This window comes from Convolutriloba macropyga, chromosome 4 (assembly GCF_964194025.1).
Source record: "Convolutriloba macropyga chromosome 4, txConMacr16.3, whole genome shotgun sequence".
NCBI classification, from domain to species: Eukaryota; Metazoa; Xenacoelomorpha; order Acoela; family Convolutidae; genus Convolutriloba; species Convolutriloba macropyga.
Window position 1 is genome coordinate 22,242,010 of NC_134471.1, and position 22,121 is coordinate 22,264,130.

Consider the following 22,121-nt stretch of genomic DNA (forward strand, 5'->3'; position numbering starts at 1 on the left):
TTTTGTTTCTGTCTTACAGTTTTTTGCATCCACTCAATTTTGATTGTATGCATCTCCATCGACTGGGCTCAGTTTTTTCTCAACATCGGTGTTCTGAGAGAAGCTGGCACCTGGCCCCTCGAATCGCACATGAAATGGAAACAGCATCCCGATTAACCAGAACCCATGTTGTTTCGACAGAGCACAAATTCTTTTTTGCTTCACCCACATGAGCGGTAGTAATCTCAACATTATCAGTAGGGTTTGAGTTCCCTACAGCGTCAGAGGACGAAAAGTAACAGCTCAAATAACTTAGCATTGTGTGTAATAGGAATAATTTTGTTAGGCAGAATGAAATATTGAATATTTTCTGATCAACTGCTTCGACGCTCGCCAAGTCAGATGTAGTTTGATGTACTTAGCCGGGAGCGGCACTATATTAAAGGTGTAAATAAAACAACACTCTTTCGTATCTTCAATTCAAGTAACGTATTAGCATTGTTACGTATTAAGATTGTAACGTACATAGCAACAAGTGAGAGTTTAGACGGCAAGGTTTTTTTGATGCTCTTTTACTGGTTTTTTGTCTGATGTCATTGACGTCAGAATCAGTTCATAATCGATCAACAATCGTCAAGAGAACCTAAAAATATTAAGCCTAAAACCACCTTATTCGATACATATCATGGTATTATTTACTTAAAATTAGGTTATACGAACTTTTCCGGAACTTTTTATGTATATTAGACGCAATTCTATACGTAATTTAAATACTCGATTCTGATTGGTTAATAATCTCGCTTAGATTTATTTAGTTACTAACAAATATCATCTTATAATTATTATTGGATTTTTTTAGAGATGATTTGTCTATCAAATCAGCTGACCTGGTTTAATCTTTATATGATGGTATTATTCCTTATTTCCGGAAAAATGGTCAAAATTTTGTATAACTCAAAAACTTTCCTCACCCCATTGTTAGACGTGTTTGAACATGATTGATCATTTTCGAGATTTAATTCCTACAAAAGTTTGTTTGTTTTCCGAACTTTTTATGCTGTAGTTTTTCAAGATAATAAAGTTTGCATCTGATTTATATTTGTTCGCCCATTGAGAAGACAAACTGGTAGATTTAAATTAGAAAAAAAACAGTCTTGCATTAATATTGTCTTTCGGTTTGCTCCAAACGACAGCTTTTATTCATTTTAGAACTAAGCTTCAGATGAAAGCCACATGTCAATTCTAAGTGTTTAGGTAATGGTTACTTATCAACCATAGACTGTTCCATAATGGTAAACTTACAAACCATAGAAAGTTCCATAATGGTAAACTTACAAACCATGGTAAGTTCCATAATGGTAAACTTACAAACCATAGAAAGTTCCATAATGGTAAATTGCTAACCATAAAAAGTTACTTAATGGTAACTTGACAACCATAGAGTTCCATAATGATATATTGCCAACCATAACACGACCATCATTCTTTTTATGGAAACTTACAAACCATAAAATGGACCATTATGGAAACTTACAAACCATAGCAAGTTCATAGAAAAAATTTTTTTATGGAACTTTATGGGACCATTATGGAACTTTTTATGGTTGGTAAGTTTGGTCAACCCGGGTTCTTTTCTAAACTTTGTTATTTGGCGACTTAATACTTCTTTAGCTAATCCGTGAAGCGGATCCCCCGAAAGTTTTTGTTTAGTTTCAATTGTGCCTTGTTGTTTCATTATGAACATAGTCATAGCTTTGCTCTTCTGCGAAGCGGTTCAACGAAGTTGTTTTGCAAATTCACTGATTGGCGTAGTCATGGTTTCACCTATCCGAGAAGCGGGAACTTCCTTCATCAATGTATTTGAGAGCATGCTCATCAACGTAGTTGTAGGCATACCTATCTGCTTTGCAGGAAATTCGCTCATCAACGTAGCTGTGAGCTTGCTTAATTAACAGAATTAAAAACAAAACTATCTAATTGTTCCATATTAATAATATTCATTGATAATAGTTCTTTAGATAAATCTAACTTTTCATCATATAATCCATCATAACCAGCATTTGTTTCTAGTATAAGTAATTCTAATCTGTCTATCAGGGAACCTGCTTTGCAGATTAAACCATTTACATGGCAGCTTCATTGATTAGCCAAGCTATTTCGTTGATTAGTCAAGCTTTTTCGTTGATGAGTCAAACTCCGTAGGAGATTTGCGAAGCGGGTTCCCCGATTGTTCGAGTCAACATGGTGTGGAACCAAGGGCAGAGCCCCTTTGTTGGTCAGCCTTACCAAGACCACTAGCTCCTACATCTTTTTTTCGTTAGTATCATAAACAGTATCTTTGCTACTAGAATCTCTTCTTGGTGAGAGAATACTAGTTGATAATCCTCTTATAACTTTTGATCTATTACTTTTAGTATCTCCTCCTTGTCTATATCCGATATCCCTTAGAAATTGGTTTTTTCTTTTCCTGCCTGTTATGTCTTTTCCGGTTACATTTTTATTAGTCATAAACATAAGGAAGCTTTTAGAGAAGTCATAGTTGTTATTTCTTAGTTTTATACCATTTAGTGTTATATTAATACGCACATTATTAATTCTAAAATTGTTTTCATGTACATCAACGGGGGTAATCGTAACTGACTATTTGATCGTTTTCTCATATCTGCAATAATATCAAGCATCACATTACTTAGTTTAAACAACTTCTTGATCCGGTAATGTGATAGGCACTCTAACAGAGAACCCGCTTTGTTGGGCAGGGGAGAACTTCAAAGCTTTCATGGAATTTGTGTTGTCTTCTTTCTGAGAAGTGGTTTCACCAATCCGCAAAGCGGTTTCACCGATCCTAGAAGCGTTTTCACCGATAGCCTCCATTGTTTGTGTTTTTTTGTGTTTGTAGTATTTCACTATTAGTATTTAAAGTTTTAAGGGATCAAATAAATCTTCTATTTCATCTTAATATTCTTGTTGTATTAATTAATCTTCTAATCTATTTCTTCTGTTTTGTTTTTCTAGATCGTTTAATTCTATAACTTTATCTAGCTCGGTCATTTTTTTGTTAAGATTAAAATTAGTTTAAATCATTATATAGTTTAATAGCAGCAAAGAATAACTTTCTATCATCATTAATAGTTAATTCCTTAAAATTACTTATAAGTATGTCTTTATTATCTCTATTATCTAACTTTATATCTAGTAATTGTTCAATGATGTAGAATTATTTTATTTTACTAGATTTCTTTTGAATAGTTCTGGATTCTCATCATGGGGATAGCTTTTAATATTATTTACATAAAATCTTTTATCATCAAATGTGTTTAGACTAATCTTACTTGATGTTGTCATGTTCTCATCAATTTTTTGTTTTCTAACATTTATCTACAGTTCTCTCGGTGTTATAAATTAGTGCATTTTAATACTCCCCATGTTTAGCATTGCTAAAATGCTTTATTCCTTTTTCTTTATTTCTATTAGGGTAATCTTTAAAGCTATATGTCTGAAGTGATATGGTTACAAAATCTTCCATGGCTTAATAATCCATGATTGAATTTACCTGGTACTTTATTATTAGTTTTAATTTTTATATCTAAATAGCTTAAATCCATGTTGTTCAGAGACATTAACTTCAGTAAAATTTAACACAAAACTGTCAGTATCCGTATAATAGAGTTGTAGATCTTTAAGAGATGGTTGAAGGATGTCGTAGAATACATCATACATGTGTAATTTACTTAATTCTATTTCAGTATCACCTACATATACTGGTGAATCATTTTCTTTTTTTGTATACTCAATTTGGCTATATAATTCTTATATCTAGTTATATTCTTAGATGTTGGTTTAGTTATACTTTTCATTAACATTTCTTCATTGTGTTTGAACTTACTTTGAAGGAAGTGTAGCGGATTCATGCACATCCTTCCATAGAGGAAGTTGTTCATTAATTTCCTTACATCCTTTTCTGCTTCAGTTTTAGCTGTTGCTCTTTTATTTGTATTGTTTTGTATATAATCTCTACATATAAATTCTTGTTTAAATTTAGTTACTCTATGTATTTTAGTTACTTTTACTCTCATCTTAACATTGAAATTTAACATCTTATAATGAACCATACATTCTGTTTTGTTGATTTGATCTAGGATTTTTTACTCTGTTCTCGCTCTACTTTTCTCTCTTTCTCTAAAGCCTAATTCACTATCGTTTATCTTTCTGTTATTGGGCAATAATTTTAGTTGCTCTGTTCTATTTTCACAATCATTAGTATACTCAATATCCCAGACTATATAATAACCATGATCACTATCATCTGGGGTATTTAATATTTCGTCTCAAGTTAGTTATAGTAATATCTGCGAAGCAGGTTCCCTGATACTCAAAGTCCTTATAAGGTACCTTTTGCATCATTGCATAGCCGTATAGGCTGTTTGCGTCTATATACCAGATGAACTTCCGGTCATGCTCTGGTATCTGTCTGTTACTTTCATTACTTTTAACATAACTATCACCCTTTATACCACATATACCACCCTCTTCGCTTCAACAAAATCATCTAGCATTTGTTTATCTCACAAATTATCTAATGTAACACCACTTGACATTAACCAACAATCAAGACGATAACCAGGAAGACTTACATAGTGTAGAGGATTGAGACCAAATTCTTTCATACTTAGATTAACATATTCATTCATGCAATAGTGTAATATTTTAACATCATTTTGTAAAAACTCTATAGTTAGATCTTTATCAGTTTTATGACTGTTGTCTTTATTAAATACATCTACTTCTACTTGTGTTTTTAAATTATCAGAGAGAGAGGATTTGAAGTCTTCTATGTTCAGATTAACTATAAGATTGTCATATGACTTTGTCGTGGTTGGGGAACCAAGGCTTGAGTCCCATCGCAAGTCATCCGAACCGAAGTATTCATATGGATAGAATGTTTTCGTTTTACACCCGTTTATCTTTGCCATTTGATTTGGAGGCATTGCTAAGAAGTTATAACTATCTAAAAATTCAAGACAACCAATGCTAAACATCATAGATTTACCGGCAGCTTATAGTATGTTATCTACTTTTTTGTCATTTTTCTGTTTAAAGAGCTCACCTTAAAATAGATTGAAGTCATTGGCACTAACATTATGGAACATAACAGGAATGAATTTTTGTTGTTTGCTTCTTAGATTACATATTTGACATGCTGATCCTCTATATTCACCAGTTTCATGACAATGATGTCTTACCATATTAATACATGTTTTACCACATATATGACAAGTGTTATTGGCTTCATCATATATTTTATCTTCTTTATTAAATATCAACTTTTTATTGTGTTTGATTCTATTTTCAGTTTCTACTTCTAGTAGCTCTCTAGCAAATCTTTTGATACAGTCCAGACCAATATATCATTGGAAATTTTTAACTTCGTCTATCTGCCAACGGAGCTCTGCCCTTGGTTCCCCAACGTCTTTGACAGTGCTTTGCCACTTATGACCCATACTTATTGGTATGTGTTAAGCTATTACATATTTGTTACTATTAGTGGTGATGTTGACAACACAATATTCTATATCAGCAGTTATAATATTTTTTTTTTGGCGTTTATGTTAATTCATAAAAGTAATTTTCTTCTTCCTAGAACAAACAATCTCGGGTTTGAAAGTTTGGCTACATTCTTGTTTGGCGTATTTAATTTGTGAATCAAACCAATATATACATCTATCACAATGAAAGTGTTATTTTTCTTTGGTCGATCTAACAAGGTCTCCATTGTTTTAATTAGAGCACAGTGTTCTGTTAGCCCATTTCTCCAAACTAATATTCTTACATCTTTTCTGTATTTATTGAAGCCATCGACTGATTTAAACAATTCTACTTTGCCCCCACCACAAGTCTGCATACCCATATATTAATATTGTAGAATTTCTGTGTTCTGGTTATATAAGCAAAGTCATCTTCATGTTTTTGACGTGTTACAATTAGATTATTTAAATAATTACTTTTACGAGTTGCACGGTCTTTATATGGATGTAATCAAGCAGTAATAGTCATTTGCTAGCAGTTATAGTTATAACTACATATATTTAATATTGATTTGATATCGGGGTTTATATTGATTTGAGTTTTTGAGATCGGGGGTAAACCTATATCTTACCAATAGATGCCTTGGTTGGTTCAATTTTTAATTGAAGACATCTTAATCCAAGAAACTCAAAGTCGTAGCCAAAACCTTCATGTTTCTCTATTTCAAAGTTTAGCCATTGTTTCAAGTCTTCATATTCAAATGTAGCATTATAAAAAATATAGTCAGTATTGAAGAATATTTTTGTAATTTTAAATTCTTCTTTGGTTCTCTTCTTGTACTCAAACTCTGCTGTAATCTTTTAATTAAAACTCTTAACTTTTCTATACTGTTAACAGTTTTTAATTACATCTACTGAGTAATTAATTGCTTCGTCTAGATCTTCAATGTAATTCCCACATTTATATGTATTACAAAATCCTCTCACGTTCTTACTGGAGCTTATACCAAAGTCCTCTGTGTTTTCTAGATACTTGCAATAATGACTATATGAGTGAGTAGTTAGAGCTATTTTATTTCTAAATTCTTCATGACATTCTTTACATTCATACCTAATTCTAGTATAGATATTGTCTTTAGTTTTAGTTTTGGGTTTATCTTTTGTAATGGTTTTGGTTTTAAAATAATTCTAGTATTGTCTGTGGGTTTAGTTTTAGGACTGAGAACATAATCATCTTCATATGGATCATATACACCCTCTCCATAGTTTCATCCTCATTGTTATCTTCCAGCTCATCTTCAAATTCCTTTCTCGCTCTGTTTAAATGTTTATCACTTAAATTGTGTTTGATAAACCGTTTCCTTGATTCAAAGTATAAATCACAAATAAAACAGAAGTTAACGTTTTCAGCTTTTAGACATCTTTTTTTAAGGGAAAAAATTCATTTTTGAAATTATAAAAATCAAAAAATGTCTAAATCAGTAAAATGTAATAGTTGTAAAGATAAATCATGGAGAAAAAGTTGTAATAAATGTTTAGATAGATTATCTGAATGTTATATCTGTAAGGGTTACTTTAAGAATAGCGATTATATAAATCATATGAATATACATTATAATGATCCAAATCTATATATAACTTGTTGAATGTGTAATGTAAATCAACATATTAGTGTATTTAGATTTAAACAATTTAGGTGTACATTATGTGTTTATATTCATAGATATAGATATACACGTACTAAAAATAGGTTCAAGGAATATGCTGACAGATTTAATATAAAAGTGTAGAGTAAAGCTGGTTTTTTTTCAAGTTATCAACGATGTGGCTTCAAAGATTTTCGCAATTTGGTTTTGCATGCTTTTTACACGGTCTCACTTAGTGGATTGCACTAAGTGGTACAAGAATTGATAGTTTTTGAATGTATAAGAAGTGAATATAGTGTAGTAGATAAACAGGGATACTAGTTAGAAATGTGATTTGTCCCATTTCACTATACGTGGAAAGCGTATAGGGTGAATATGTAGTGGTGGATAAAACAAGGAAACTAGTTAGACACACAGCTTGTCTCATTTCACTATACGCGGGAAGCGTTTAGGGGAATGAGACAAGTTTAGTGGATAGCTGGTTTCCTTGTTTTATCCACTACTCTTATCTTACAAAATTTTCCGCATTTACCGCTTATCTTACATAATTTTGTTTCGAATGGCGGTAACGCCTCGACCCGGGATATAATTTTAACTCGTTACAGTTGTTTATGACGCAATAGAGCTGGTCTATGACGCATTCACCCGCCAGGCTGTGTACTCGAATGGGTTTGTGTTCGCTTGGGCTTCTCTGGCTACCTTCAAATTGTCCTGTCAGTTTGACGTCACAGATTTCCCAGAGGACGAGCAGTTATGCCAAGTGCAGCTTCGACAGTTTTTGCTTCACGAGCACGATTACACTTTGGGTGAGGTTTCATACAATTCTCTCAACTTTTATGCGCAAACTTTTAAATATCGCGAGTTGAGGTTTCCGCCTTCTCCAGTCTATTCCATCTGATCACTCCATGTTTGACCACTTTTTTGTCCAATAACCAATAAGAGCTTCTCTTTCAGATTTTGCCCTCTGATCAGATCACTTTCCAGACAAAAAGGGTTTCTGATCAGACTTTTCAGAACGAAGGCGTTCTGATCAGACCATTTTCAGACCATGGTCCAGACTCAAATTCAGACCATTGCCCAAACCTTAAACAGTCTGTGATCAGACTCAAGTGCGCTCGAAGCATTTATGGTCAGACCCAGTTGCTCGTTTATGATGCGACTGAAGCGCGCTCGAAACCGGGTTTGATCAGACTCAAGTGTGCCCCAAACAATCTGATCAGGGAAAGATTTTACTTTTGAGTAAATCTCTTAATTTGCTATAATATTTTCTTTTCATAAAAACTGACGTTTGCAGTATTTAATTCATCTAACGAAGTATCACTTATAAAAGTATTGCTGAAGAAAACAAAACCCAACTTTTGAGAACAATTTTTTTTAGTGTACCGTTTAGTGTATATTTTTGACTCGATGGATGAGTTTCGACAGCTTTCCATAAGAAAAATCGTGGTCTCCAGTTGATCAAAATTTCCTCTGAAGGGGACTGGCCTTTGATATCAGCTGGACTCCTTTCTCTGATCAGAGCTATCGGACTGAAAAAATTAAGGCGATCGAAGTGGTCCCTGATCAGACCCAATTGCGTTCGAAAACATTTCTGATCAGACCCAATTGCGCTCGAACCATTTATGATCAGACTGAAGTGCACTCCAATGCGCTTCCGATCAGACCCAATTGCGCTCGAACTGTTTCTGATCAGACTCAAGTGCGCTCGAATACGCCTATGACCAGATTTTTCAGACCAAACTGACTTCTGACCAGACCAACTCCAGACCATGGTCCAGACTATAGTGCGCTCAAACTTCCGTCCAGACCCTGTAATTTCGATCTAGGAACACACGCGTGTGCGCTCGATTGGTTCTGATCATAAAGCAATTTGGGTCTGCACCTCAAGCTGGGGACCTAACCCTATTATGAGACATTAATGAGGCCATAATTGTCCACATTTTGATGCAACCCCAGGTTGAAGTCCCAGATGGAAGCAAATATGTCGAGACTGAAGAGAGGGGCATCGTGCGTTCAAAATTACATAGTCTGGAAACATTAAAAGAAAAACGAAAGTCTGAACATGGACGCACGAAAGTCTGTTGAACGAACAAAAGTCTGGACATGAACGCACGAAAGTCTGAGCATGAACGCACGGAAATCGGTTGAACGTACGAAAGTCTGAGCATGAACGTACGATAGTCTGGTGAACGCACGGAAGTCTGGACATGAACGCACGAAACTCTGTTTTACGCAAGAAAGTCTGGACATAGGCACCTTCCGTCTGGGACGGTCTGGACATAGGCACCTTCCGTCTGGGACGGTCTGGACATAGGCACTTTCCGTCTGGGACGGTCTGGACATGCTTGCTTCTGTCTGGGACCTCAGCCTGGTGTACCATCTCTTTTCTCGGCCATTTGATTTGGGTAGCACTTTAGAATCCGAGCGCGTCTTTAGATTATCCATTCGGAGAGAGGGTGGAGGTTGAAGCTTAGCCTGGATGGTTATTCATTTTAAAACTGAAAGCTTGCGGCGCCACACAAAAGCAACATCTGATCAGACCATCTGCGACAGAACAGTGATACTCTGCTCTCAAAAATACAAGACACTGCCGGCTGCTTCCAAAACTAGCGATAAAAAACCAATTAGAGTGCACCTGAGTCCCATCGCTGAGTCTGATTAGAGACAATTTTGGCGCAGCATGGTCTGGTCGAAGTTCACCAAAGCACACCATAGTCTGATCGCAGGCAATTTCGATAACGCAATGAAATGTGGAAAAAACTCTGGATTGAGTCTGGCATACAGATCTAGCCTTGATCTGAGATCTCAACCTGGAATGAAAAACTAAACTTTGACAGATTTTGGCATATAATGAGCACATGATGTGACCTAATTTTGCCATTATTGTCTGAGTTTTGCGCCGTTACAAAATTAGATAGATTTATTTAGCTTGTGAAATTAGTAGGGAATAAAAAACAGCATCGAATTTTTAAATGTTTTCGATTTGGACTTCGAGGCTTAGAGTGACAATTCGGCAGTTTTGAGTTCGTTGAATTTCAGGATTCGTTGCCCAGCCGAGCCGGCATTGGTTTGCAAATCTCCGATTTTCTGCACCTATTCTTGGTTACGTGCCAGCAATCTCTTTCTGCCCTAGTAGAGGCCGAAACGTTATCTTGCAAGATCTTGCAAGAAAAACTTTATCTTGTAAGATCCATCGAGAAAAAATGATCTTATAAGATTCTTGCAGAAAACCACCTGAAAAAAGATGAAATACGAAAAAATTGACCAACCAAAAGCACAATTGCTATAAGCTGAGAAAGTTGACTTGAAAAGCTTGTGAAATATCACGTCTTGTTTTTGGTCTTCAGAATTGCCACTATTTTTTTTTGTTCAAACAATTAAATTACTCAGAATATACACCTAAGGTTAGATATCTACATGCTTTAAAATGTTAAAATAAATTAATCAGTATTGTTATTAACATAATAATCTTATTTCTCATGTTTTAACGAAGACTTGTCAAGTCATAGTTAAGACTTGGGTAAGACTTAATAAGTCTTAAGTCAATTCTAGGCCAGTTTCTTAGTTTTACGATAACACGTAACTAACAATATTTAAGAGAATCGAAAAAAGTAAAAACTAATGCATGATTTATGCTTTCAACAATAACGGGAATGGTCTTTGAAATATTTTTCACTTAATAAATTTTACGAAGCTATCTACAAAAAGCTGGATGAAAGAATAAAATGATCGCACATTTTCTCCAAAAATTATTTTTTTTCTTTGTACAATAATGTGAACGGATGATGGCCAAAGAATATTTTTGGTCGCCGAAAAATTTTCGCCCTCTACTAGGGTTTTTTGTTGAAGTAAATGTGTTTTGTGGAACTGCTTCTTTCATTTTAGATTTTTTGCAGACAGGAAATTCAAAAAATATTTCTAATTAGTTTTTACTCTAACGAAATTGTGAAAGTGTGAACACGAAGTCCATGGCTTGTGGCTCAAGTCCAGTCAAGTTTTGGCAAAGACTGATTAACGGTTAGCAAGAATTAAGGTATAAATCAAGACTCGTCAGGTTCATACAGTACTGACTCAAGTCGATGAAATTTATACATTACTAACAAATTTCGTACACTTTGAGCCAGTTTTCTGACTCAATTTTTTTTACTATTTCCATGGTATTCGCTATATTCTCAAGTTTTATATAGCATTAAATATTTGAGAACACATCATTGCATGCAAAACATCTTGTATTGCATTGATGTTACTGTTTGAATGAAATTGAAATGCATTGAAACTATCTTCTAAGACTGTATCAGAGACACTGCTGGATCTCTGGAACTCATTAGCAAAATTTTTGCTCAATTACTGTTTTCAGCTGAATAAAATTTATGAGATTAAAAAGAATTGCTGAAGCTTAAAAACTAAATTATTATTTGCAAACTTTAAGCGAATTAGCTGGACCAATGGATTTTTTTAGGCCGGCAAATTTCAGAGTGCTCAAATGCAAGTCCACTGAAGTACTCGGGCTAAGTTGTTCGTTTACATGAAATTTTGTTTTCAAATGTGGCAAAGGAGAAGATTCGAGTAAATCAATTCGACCAGTGTATCAAGTCTCTTGGTTTTGCACTCCAATTGTCCATCCAAATTATTGCTTTGTTGTTTTAAAGAAAAGAAATACTAAAAGTAGATAGTTTTCTTCAAGTTTCAAGAAAGATGAAATTTGACGCACTTATTGAATTCGGTTGCCAGCCATACATTTTAATGTTCCTCATGGCTATTTTCTAATTTTTCTTTGCCTGAAAGGTTTTTTATCCGCTTTTTCAGACAGTTTGTTTACTATTATTCAAGCTTGTTTGAATTCTATACTTCTTGTAGATTTCCATGCAAGGCTTTAAGTGACTCGAAATTTTTGAAGTGTTAACGTTTCGACATCTTAAGGGTCCATACAACATCAAATAAAAAAAAACGAACAACTGTTAACAAACAATTAAATGCAAAAGAATGCTCTAAAAATTACAATCGGTGAGTAGAAAAACTTCTGCTTATTTGATAATTTCAAAATTAATTGAATTAAAAATCGTTTCGATTCTTTAGAACTGACAACTGATATTGTCAAAAATGCCAATTTTACCTCAAAAAAAATTTTTTCTTCATTTGTTCATTTCCACTCAAGAAATTTTTTTGACCGATAGAAAAATTAAAATTTAAAAAGCGCTGTTTTTGATTGAAACTTGTTTTTTAGAAACAAAAGAATTTTGCTGAGTCTAATAATAAGTATCTGAGCAAAAGAAATGACTGTTTTAAACAGAGCAAAAAATTCTTTGTTATAAAAGAAATCACTGTTTTAATCCACGGTTTTAATTTAACCCATGGATTGGGGGTTGCAGTGCAGGCCAACGCAATAGTCTGGAAAAGTTTTGGTTGCGCCTTCCGTCTGGTCTATAGAAATTGTTGGTCTGTTCGTTCTAGTCATTACCAACATTTCGGTTTATTTCTTCTGGCCAGAACCTAATTTTCCGTATGTTTGATCTGGTTAATACCCACATTTTGGTCTGTTTGTTCTGGCCAATACCTATATCCAATGCCCTGAGGTCCAGCCAAAAGAAGAGCCGGTCTTCTGCATAATGTATATAAATGCGTGCTAAATTGACTGTTTTTCTATATAACAGAAAATCACTGGAAACCAAGGCCTATATATATCTGGATTATTAGAGTACTTCGTCAATTTTGTATCTGAAATTCACAAGAGCCATAAACGGACCATTTATTGACCAAAAAAAATTTTAAAACAAATTTCTTTTTCCATTCCGTACAAAAAGTGAAACGAATGAATTCTAATTTCTGTTGGAAGCTCCTACATGTTCCTGTAGCTTGGCAAATAGTGTGGCCTACTGTCTGTTTGTTATGTTGAATGATCTCGCCCATGATCTGGCCTAAAATCTGACATTAGGCCTGTTTGGCTTGACCAATGGTGGCAAAAATTAACGTAATTCACTACTGGTGAATAAATTTTTGGACATTTTCGTGTCAATTTAAGCACAACTCAGCTCTTTCTAATTCTCTTTTATGTCTTTTTTATTTCAAATTCGTATATAGTCAGCTGTATTCTTGAGCTTTCAACCTATTTTCTTTGTTTTCAGTACTTGAAATTAGCTTCTGTGTTATTTTAACATCGCATCATATCTCATAAGGTACTAAGCTACATTCCCACTCACATTCATCTTACAATTGATTTCAGTTCAAAACTAAAAAGCAACTCTTTTAAATGAAAGCTGAGTATTCAGTTGAAAAAAAAATATTGTGAGAGTTGCTGGCTTACGCGTTGTGAGCGAGTAAAGCTCGATAATAGCTCCATTAAAGATATGGGTGTATAAAGCGCGCTTTGAGCAACGACAAAAACTAATCGCTTAGTTCATCCAATAACTCCATTTGGATTCAAGAGATTCTAAAAAAAACATTTAAAATTTTCGAAAAAAAATCAGAAATTTGGTCAATCCATAAGCTTTTATATTCACATTTAAATTATTGGGTTTCATTCAGCTCTGGATGAGTACTACTTGGACAGCGATGACAATTCCAGCTCAATTCAGATGCCTCTGATATTCTACATTCCCAATGACCAGTGGCGTTTAATTGGGAATCCAGTGTTTGAGATTAACAAAGGATCCTGGCGTGGTCATATATTTGATGAGGCTAAAGTGACGATTCGGCTAAAACGAAGATCAAAATTCTACATTGTTGCTCTCATATGGCCATTTATAGTCATCTACACCCTTTCAGGTAAAAAATTCCGCAGCCACAGCAGCCGACATCTGTGTGGGGGTAACTCATACAGACCAATAAATGCTAAGTCATTCTTCTGTAACCTCATTCCAGATTAATTTGAATCTTATTGATCCAATTTTTCTTTTGACAAACTTTCACTTTGTAGTGAACCATCGTAGTGAAAACAGAGAAAGCATTTTTATGGCAGTTTGAGTCTAGTTTTGATTCTTATGAAAATAGTACATACTGAATAACTTGAAAAGGGTGAATCTTTTAAAAAATCTTTAAAAAAGTTAATATGGAAAAAAAATGTTTCGAGAGTGGTAGATTACGCATAAATCATATTAATTGGGGATATATTATAACTGCATAAACAGATAATTATAGTACAACGTAAACGTCCCCAGGTTTCAGTATAAAAATAAACTATTCAAAGTAGTTGATAAAAAAAGTCCAAATCAAAAATTTGTTTCTTTTTAAAACAAAATATGAAAAATTTTTCAAATATATTTTAAGTCTCTTGCAAGTTTAGCTTAGATCCAGAAAACAAATGAATGTTTAGAAAAACAATTTTTATATTGAAACGTGATCCTGATTTAGACGGCACAATATATACATTTGATTTGCAAAAATACTAAAAAAAATTGTTTTTTTTTTTAAAAAAGACTATGGGAAAAATCAATTGAAGCTATCCTTTTTTGGATGGATTTAGATTTTATTCTACTAAGGTTTTTTGCTGAAATAAATGTGTTTTGTGGTACGGCTTCTTTCATTTTAGATTTTTTTTTTGTAGACAAGCAGTTCAAAAAATCTTTCCAATTCGTTTTTAATCTTACTTTAATTGTGAAAGTGTGAACACGAAGTCCATGGCTTGTGGCTCAAGTGCAGTCAAGTTTTGGCATAGACTGATTAACGGTTAGCAAGAGTTAAGGTATAAATATAGACTCGTCAGGTTCATACAGTACTGACTCAAATCGATGAAATTTATACATTACTAACAAATTTCGTACACTTTGAGCCAGTTTTCTGACACAAATTTTTACTATTTCCATGGTATTCGCTATATCCTCAAGTTTTATATAGCATTAAATATTTGAGAACACATCATTGCATGCAAAACATCTTGTATTGCATTGATGTTACTGTTTGAATGAAATTGAAATGCATTGAAACTATCTTCTAAGACTGTATCAGAGACACTGCTGGATCTCTGGAACTCATGAGCAAAATTTTTGCTCAATTATATTTTTTAGCTGATTAAAATTTTTGAGATTAAAAAGAATTGCTGAAGCTTAAAAACTAAGTTATTGTTTGCAAACTTTAAGCGAATTAGCTGAACCAATGGATTTGTTTAGGCCGGCAAATTTCAGAGTGCTCAAATGCAAGCCCACTGAAATACTCGGGCTAAGTTGTTCGTTTACATGAAAGTTCGTTTTCAAATGTGGCAAAGGAGAAGATTCGAGTAGATCAATTCGACCAGTGTATCAAGTCTCTTGGATTTGCACTCCAATTGTCCGTCCAAATTGTTGATTTGTTGTTTTAAAGAAAAAGAAATACTAAAAGTAGATAGTTTTCTTCAAGTTTCAAGAAAAATGAAAATTGACGCACTTATTGAATTCGGTTGCCAGCCATACATTTTAATGTTATCCATGGCTATTTTCTAATTTTTCTTTGCCTCAAAGGTTTTCTATCCGCTTTTTCAGACAGTTTGTTTACTATTAATCAAGCTTGTTTGAATTCTAAACTTCTTGTTGATTTCCATGCAAGGCTATAAGTGACTCGAAATAATTTGAAGTGTTAATGTTTCAACATCCTAAAGGACCGTACATTTTCTAATGAAAAAAGGAAGAACTTTTTAGAAGCAATTAAATGTAACAGTATGCTCTAAAAAGTACTAACGATTTCTCAGTTCATAAGAAAATTTATGCTGCAGTTTCTTTCCAAATTAATTGATTTAAAAATCGTTATTATTATATAGAACTGACAACCGATGTTGCCAATGATGCCATATTTACCTCAAAAAAATATTTTTTTCTTCATTTTTTTCCATTTCCACTCAAGAATCCTTTCTATGACGGATGGAAAAATTAAAATTTGAAAGAGCTGCTTTTGATTGAAACCTGTGTTTTTAAAAACCAATTTTTTTGCTGAATGTATTATTAGGTATGTGAGCAAAAGAAATCACTGTTTTAAAGAATTCATTGTTTTAATTTAACCCGAGAACGGGTTTACAGTGCGAGCCAACGCAATGGTCTGGAAAAATTTTTGGTTGCTCCTTCCGTCTGGTCTATAGAAATCTAATCAGCACCCACATTTCGGCTTGTTTGGTCTGGCCAGAAACTACTTTTCGGTATGTTCGGTCCAGCCCATACCCAGATTTTGGTCTGTTTGTTCTGGCCAAAACCAATATCCAATGTCCTGAGGTCCAAACAAAAGAAGAGCCGGTCTTCTTCAAAATGTATAAATTCGTGCTAAATTGACTGTTTTTCAATGTAACAGACGATCACTGTTAACCAACGCCTATATATATATATATATATATATATATATATATATATATATATATAGATGATTAAAGTACTTCGTCAATTGTGTATCTGAAATCCACAAGGGCCTTAAACTCACCATTTATTGGCCAAAAAATATTTAAAAACAAATTTCATATTCGTTCAAACAAAAAAAGTGAAACGAATAGGTGAATAGGTTATAATTTCTGTTGAAAGCTCCTACTTGTTCATGTGGCTCTGGCAAATAGTGTGGCCTAGTGTCTGTTTGTTATGTTCAATGGTCTCGCCCATGATCTGGCCTAATATCAGATTTAGGCCTGTTTGGCTTGACCAATGGTGGCAAAAATTAACGTAATTCACTACTGCTTAATTTTTGACACGTTCGTGTCAATTTAAGCACAACTCATCTTTTTTAATTCTGTTTTATGTCTTTTTTTCAAATTCGTATATTGTCAGCTGTATTCTTGGGCTTTCAACCTAATTTCTTTGTTTCCAGTACTTGAAATAAGTTTCTGTGTTTTTTTCCTTAAAAAATCGCATCATATCTCTTAAGATACTAAAGCTGCATTCCCACTCACATTCATCTTACAATTGATTGCATTTCGAAACTAAAAAGCGACGCTTTTAAAAGAAACCTGAGTATTCGTTTGAAAAAAAATCATTTGAGAGTTACTGGCTTACGCGTTGTTATCGAGTAAAGCTCGATAAACGTTTCATTAAAAATTTGTGTGCATAAAGCTCGCTTTGAGCAACGACAAAACTAATCGCTTAGTCCATCCAATAACTCCATTGGGAATTTTTTACATTAGGAATTGGATGTTTTTTTACATTTTTTTAAAATTGGATCTTACTTTGGGCCATAATCGTAACACTCAACATAAAGATAAAGGATTAATAAAATAAAATGAAGAGCAACAACTCGAAGACCAATAATTCAAAACGTTTTGATGAAAAAAATACAGAATCAAGTAAACTTCGATTTCTTAAAATTCCCAAAGACATTTTTTTTGATTTTTTAAAGTAATTATAGAAAGAACTAGTATTTTTCAAAAACTTTTAAAGCTGTAATGATGCAGAAAGAAGATAATCGAAAATAAGGCTGGAAATTTTTATTCTTTATCTGTCATGGACTCCTTTTATTCTCAATTTAACCATTAATCTAATTTCCCTTATTATATAAGGATCTTTCTTAGATTTGTCACCAATTTTGTTTGCCTTTTGTGTCTGGCTGGGTTTTTCGCTACCAACAATCATCCGTTTAGTTGACGATGGGATGTGAAAACGTGATTCAAACGCACTTAAAAAACTAAATTTGCTTCTACGTACGCGCTCTGATCACAATTTTGAAAATCTTCCTCAAATCGTATCTCAATCAATACGTTTGCTTTTGGCAATGATTGGGAACAGAAAACAAATTTTTTTGTTACAGTGGATTTTCCCAATGCTGGAAGTTTAACATGCGGCTGCACATTGGGTTTCTGCTGATGTTCTTTGCAAGAAAAAAACAATATTTTGGAAAAAAAATATGAAATAAAGAAAAAAATCAAGGGTTTTTTAAAGGCTATGAAAAGTTGCTGGTTGTTGCTCACAATCGTTCTTTTTAGAATGAGAATCAATATTTTACCTACAATTTGAAAAAAGACAAATATAAAAAATTAGACCTTTCCTATTAAAACTTAAAATTTGGGCGGAATTTTGTACAAATTTCCGATTTTTTTTGAAAATGTTTTAACATAGAGATAGCAGGACAAAATTGTTTTTGAAACAGGAAATGAAGAAGATCTTTTGCAGTAAAAAATAGGAGGAAGAAGTAAGTTATGTGATACAATTGGAGTCAAGAAGGGGTGATTTTTATCTGTTTTTCTTAACTTTGAAGAAAAAATGCAAACGCTACTTTTTTTCTACACTTGATTAGCTTTTCTAAAGGACAAATGAGTGAAAAACCATTGATCTACATTTTTCTGAAATTAACAGAGTTCATAAACTGTTGTTTTAGAATTGGCGATTTCTGTTTTTGAGACTTTTTTAAGGGAACTAATTTGGTTAAATGGCGGAGTTATGAATATTGGTAGAGAGCCAGCATCCTTTTAGTTGTTTTAAAATTTTTTCGTAAAACATGCTTATAAAGAGGAGAGCTAGCAGAGCTAAACCATAGATTATTGCTTGTACTAGCGTTATCATAATCGGATGAAACAGGCTTTTAGAGAAAAAATTTTAGATCAGGAATATGCAAATTGGGGTACCCAAACTTGAACCATAATCTTAAAAACGACCAGTATAGGAGCTATTTTTCCTGATAATTGAAACAGAATTTATTGTAAAGCTCCAGTAGCCTTCATGGTTAGAAATGAATCCTTAAAAACTTTATTTTTCTCTTTTCTAGAACCATTGAACTAATGGGAAAATGGAGAGGATTGTTCTGGCGGAAGATAACCTTTTATCGTACAAATTTTCAAATTACGTTAATGAAATTTATTATGCAAAAAGAATCGCGAATATTTATTTTGGAACTTTGTCACTTGAAATGAATTGAAAAAAATTCATTATTTCCAAATCTTATGACTTCAATTGAGCTGAAACTTTTACATTCAACGGTAGCAGTTTCCACAAATTGATCCGGAGGAAAAAATGATAAAAATTGTATAAGAAATTAAAAACCATGCCTTACTTGCAAATAGGTTTCGACAAAATAATGTAACACAGACATCTTCAATTCTGATGAATGTACAACAACAAGTTTAAGGAGAAAATTTTGAAAGGGAGTTTATTAAGTGGAAGTCCATAGTTTTTAAGTGCCATGCCAGAAATGGAACTCTGTTTTAAGCATTTGGAAAAAGGTGATATACGAAATTACGTTTCATCGATGAATTCAAATGCTAAAATTGAAAAGATATTTTATCTTTGAAATATTTCAAAACAATAGACTTATAGGATAGGTGCATCAATCGAAGCAAACAACTTTTGATTTTTTTGCTTTTCTGTTTTCTCTGAAAAGCTTTGAGAACTAATTATTTCAATATATACGTTTTCTGGATTTCTAAATAATGCACTAGCATAGTTTGCATGTTTATTGCCCAGGTTCCCAAAAGAATTTGATAAATGTACAATTATCAACACACTCACCTGATTCAATTTATACACCATTCGGAAAAAAAGAGGAGAAATGAAGCAAAAAATTCAAAGAACAAAGCAACATCATCCAAAACTGACAAACAGAACAAACTATCATTCAAAAACTCCAAAAAATGGACAAATTCTTTTTCTGCAAAAAACCAATTAGGGCAGTTTTCCTCTGAAATTGCGGAGCAAATAAAATAAACAATAAAAGAACGTTCACTTGAATATAGAAATTCTTCTCAAACGTAGTTCGTTGGAGTAAAAGTGCTAAAAAATGTAAAACCTCAGAATTGCAACGAATTTGTTCAAAAAAGCAGAAGTTAACCTAAAAAGATATAAAAAACAGAACAAAACTTAATGTCTCGATAAATTGATCACTGTAAGCTGTTTCTGTAACAATTTTGAGATCAAATTGGGACTAGCAGAAAATTCTAAAAACTGGGCAACGAGAAGCTGCAAACCAGTTCAGAATGATATAATTTCATAATAATTGCCTGAAAATTGCTTAGAAAAGATTTTTGGTATCCTATTCTGCAAAATCCACCGTGCCAAAAACGGAATATTTGTAACGCTTTCAATTCAAAGCTGAAGGAAGAAAAAATTTTCTCTTTTGAAGAAATTTCTTTAATTAAAAGCGAGATGAATATTTAAATTATTTCTATAACTATCTGGAGGTTATGGAAACCAAAGGAGCACACCCATACCGAATTCCAAGTGTAAAAAAGTACTGGGCAATTTTGAATTCAAGACTGCCTTGTAAAATATTTTGCTTGCTTTCTTGCTTGAAATTTGAAATTTGCTTCTATCGATTGTATATTAACCGCGCAAAAGCCAAAACTTCAAAAGTCATGTTGGCTTAGAAAGGAGAAAAAAGTTTAGGGAGCGGGAGATCGTGGGTTCGCTCCCCGTACAGAGCGTTCTTTTTGTAGTTGGCCCAAGTCTGGCCATTGTAAAATCAGGCTGAATGCAAATTTGACATTAAAAAAGTGCCATCAATCAGTCTATGATTAAATAAGGATTAGGAAATGAATTTATACTAGCCCATTACTGAAACGCACTTAGAGTTATGTACGGGAAGTGATAAATTTGAGATCGAGAAATTTTATTTTTGACTAGATCTTTCGTTTTATAGCGTTTACTTTTACGCAAGGAAATTTTAGGGGTCTAAGCATACGCAACTGCAATGGAAATAGACCAATTAGATTAGAACCAGTGTTTCATACTTGAAGGGCCCGTATGATAACCAATACACCAAGTGATCTCTAAATCTCGAATTAGGGCGGCTATTATAACCCATTCTCTTTTCCATTCTTTTTCCTCAAGGCTTCATTTCTCTAGCACATAGTACGTTGAACAAGTAGAGCTTCTTGACAAGCTATATCAAGCTTATCTTCTGCTCAATATACATTAGGGTGTTCTCTTACCCTTCTAGCAGGAAACAGTTGATGTCTTCATCACTAAAGGCATAGCTGAATGTGTAGGATAATTTGACCAGGAACTACGGAACTGCAAATGACTAAAGACAGACTCCCAATAAAAACATCAGTGAACACTCTCACCACTTCTAAAGTTTTTTTCTGTTACTAATCCACAATTTGTGCATCGCCTTACTCACTGGCTAATTTGCTAATTTGATCAGACAAAAATTGATAAAAATCAATAATTGTCAGAAGTGGGTAATCATTTTTGTGACCAAATCAGATTTTTTTTCAGCTGTCGAAATATGTGGACGTCAACCCTAGTGGTCGATGAATCAAAAAACTTGCAAGAATCTTGCAAGGCAATCTTGCAAGTGAATGCATACCGGTACCAAGATTCTTGCAAGATTCTTGCAAGTTTTTCGATTCACTTGCAAGAATCTTGCAAGCTTATCGATTCATCTTGCAAGATTCTTGCAAGTTTTTCGATTCATCTTGCAAGATTGCTTGCAAGATGAATCGAAAAGCTTGCAAGAATCTTGCTAGCTTTTCGATTCAAATGCTGGGGAAAGGGGGTCAACGGAGAAAGGGTGCAGATTTTTGCAGCAGTAAACTTGTCTTAGCTTTTGCATGAGCCTTTTTGACTTCTTTGACGACTACAGACGGTGCATTACTGTGCTCCAAAAGGAGCGCACCCTGACCTCGCCGCCAAAGAAAAAAACAAAGACCCTAAATAGCTAATACTAATGCGCGAAGGGGTCACAAACAAGGGCGGGGGGTTATCGCGCTGCGCGAAGGGGTCACAAACGAGGGCGGGGGTTATCGCGCTGAAGAAAGAAACAGACAAACATATAAATAAACATCTAAATGCACCAGAAAAGGGGCACAGAGAGGGGTTGGGGATATAGCACTGCAGACAGAAAGAAAGAAAGGTTTTCCATGAGCCTTTTTGACTTCTTTGACGACTACAGACGGTGCATTACTGTGCTCCAGAAGGAGCGCACCATGACCTTGCCGCCAAAGAAAAAAACAAGGACCCTAAATAGCTAAGACTAATGCGCGAAGGGGTCACAAACAAGGGCGGGGGGTTATCGCGCTGCGCGAAGGGGTCACAAACAAGGGCGGTGGGTTATCGCGCTGAAGAAAGAAACAGACAAACACATAAATAAACATCTAAATGCA

The 22,121-nt window shown here is 33.9% G+C and overlaps 3 protein-coding genes across 5 annotated transcripts in view; 1 reads left to right on the plus strand and 2 right to left on the minus strand.

The window, feature by feature from the left end:
• LOC142337513 (selenocysteine-specific elongation factor-like) overlaps positions 1 to 22,121 on the minus strand; it is a 286,977-nt gene that overhangs the window by 180,529 nt on the left and 84,327 nt on the right. The gene's annotated exons all lie outside the window — the stretch shown is intronic.
• The window catches only part of LOC142337514 (testicular acid phosphatase homolog), a 265,886-nt gene that overhangs the window by 159,436 nt on the left and 84,329 nt on the right, over positions 1 to 22,121 (minus strand). The gene's annotated exons all lie outside the window — the stretch shown is intronic.
• LOC142338323 (CHRNA7-FAM7A fusion protein-like) overlaps positions 7,635 to 22,121 on the plus strand; it is a 63,267-nt gene continuing 48,780 nt past the window's right edge. Inside the window, exons 1-2 of the mRNA XM_075388017.1 lie at positions 7,635 to 7,956; positions 13,673 to 13,912. Coding sequence (XP_075244132.1) covers positions 13,723 to 13,912 — 190 coding nt within the window. The 5' untranslated portion in view covers positions 7,635 to 7,956; positions 13,673 to 13,722. The remainder of the gene's footprint in view (positions 7,957 to 13,672; positions 13,913 to 22,121) is intronic.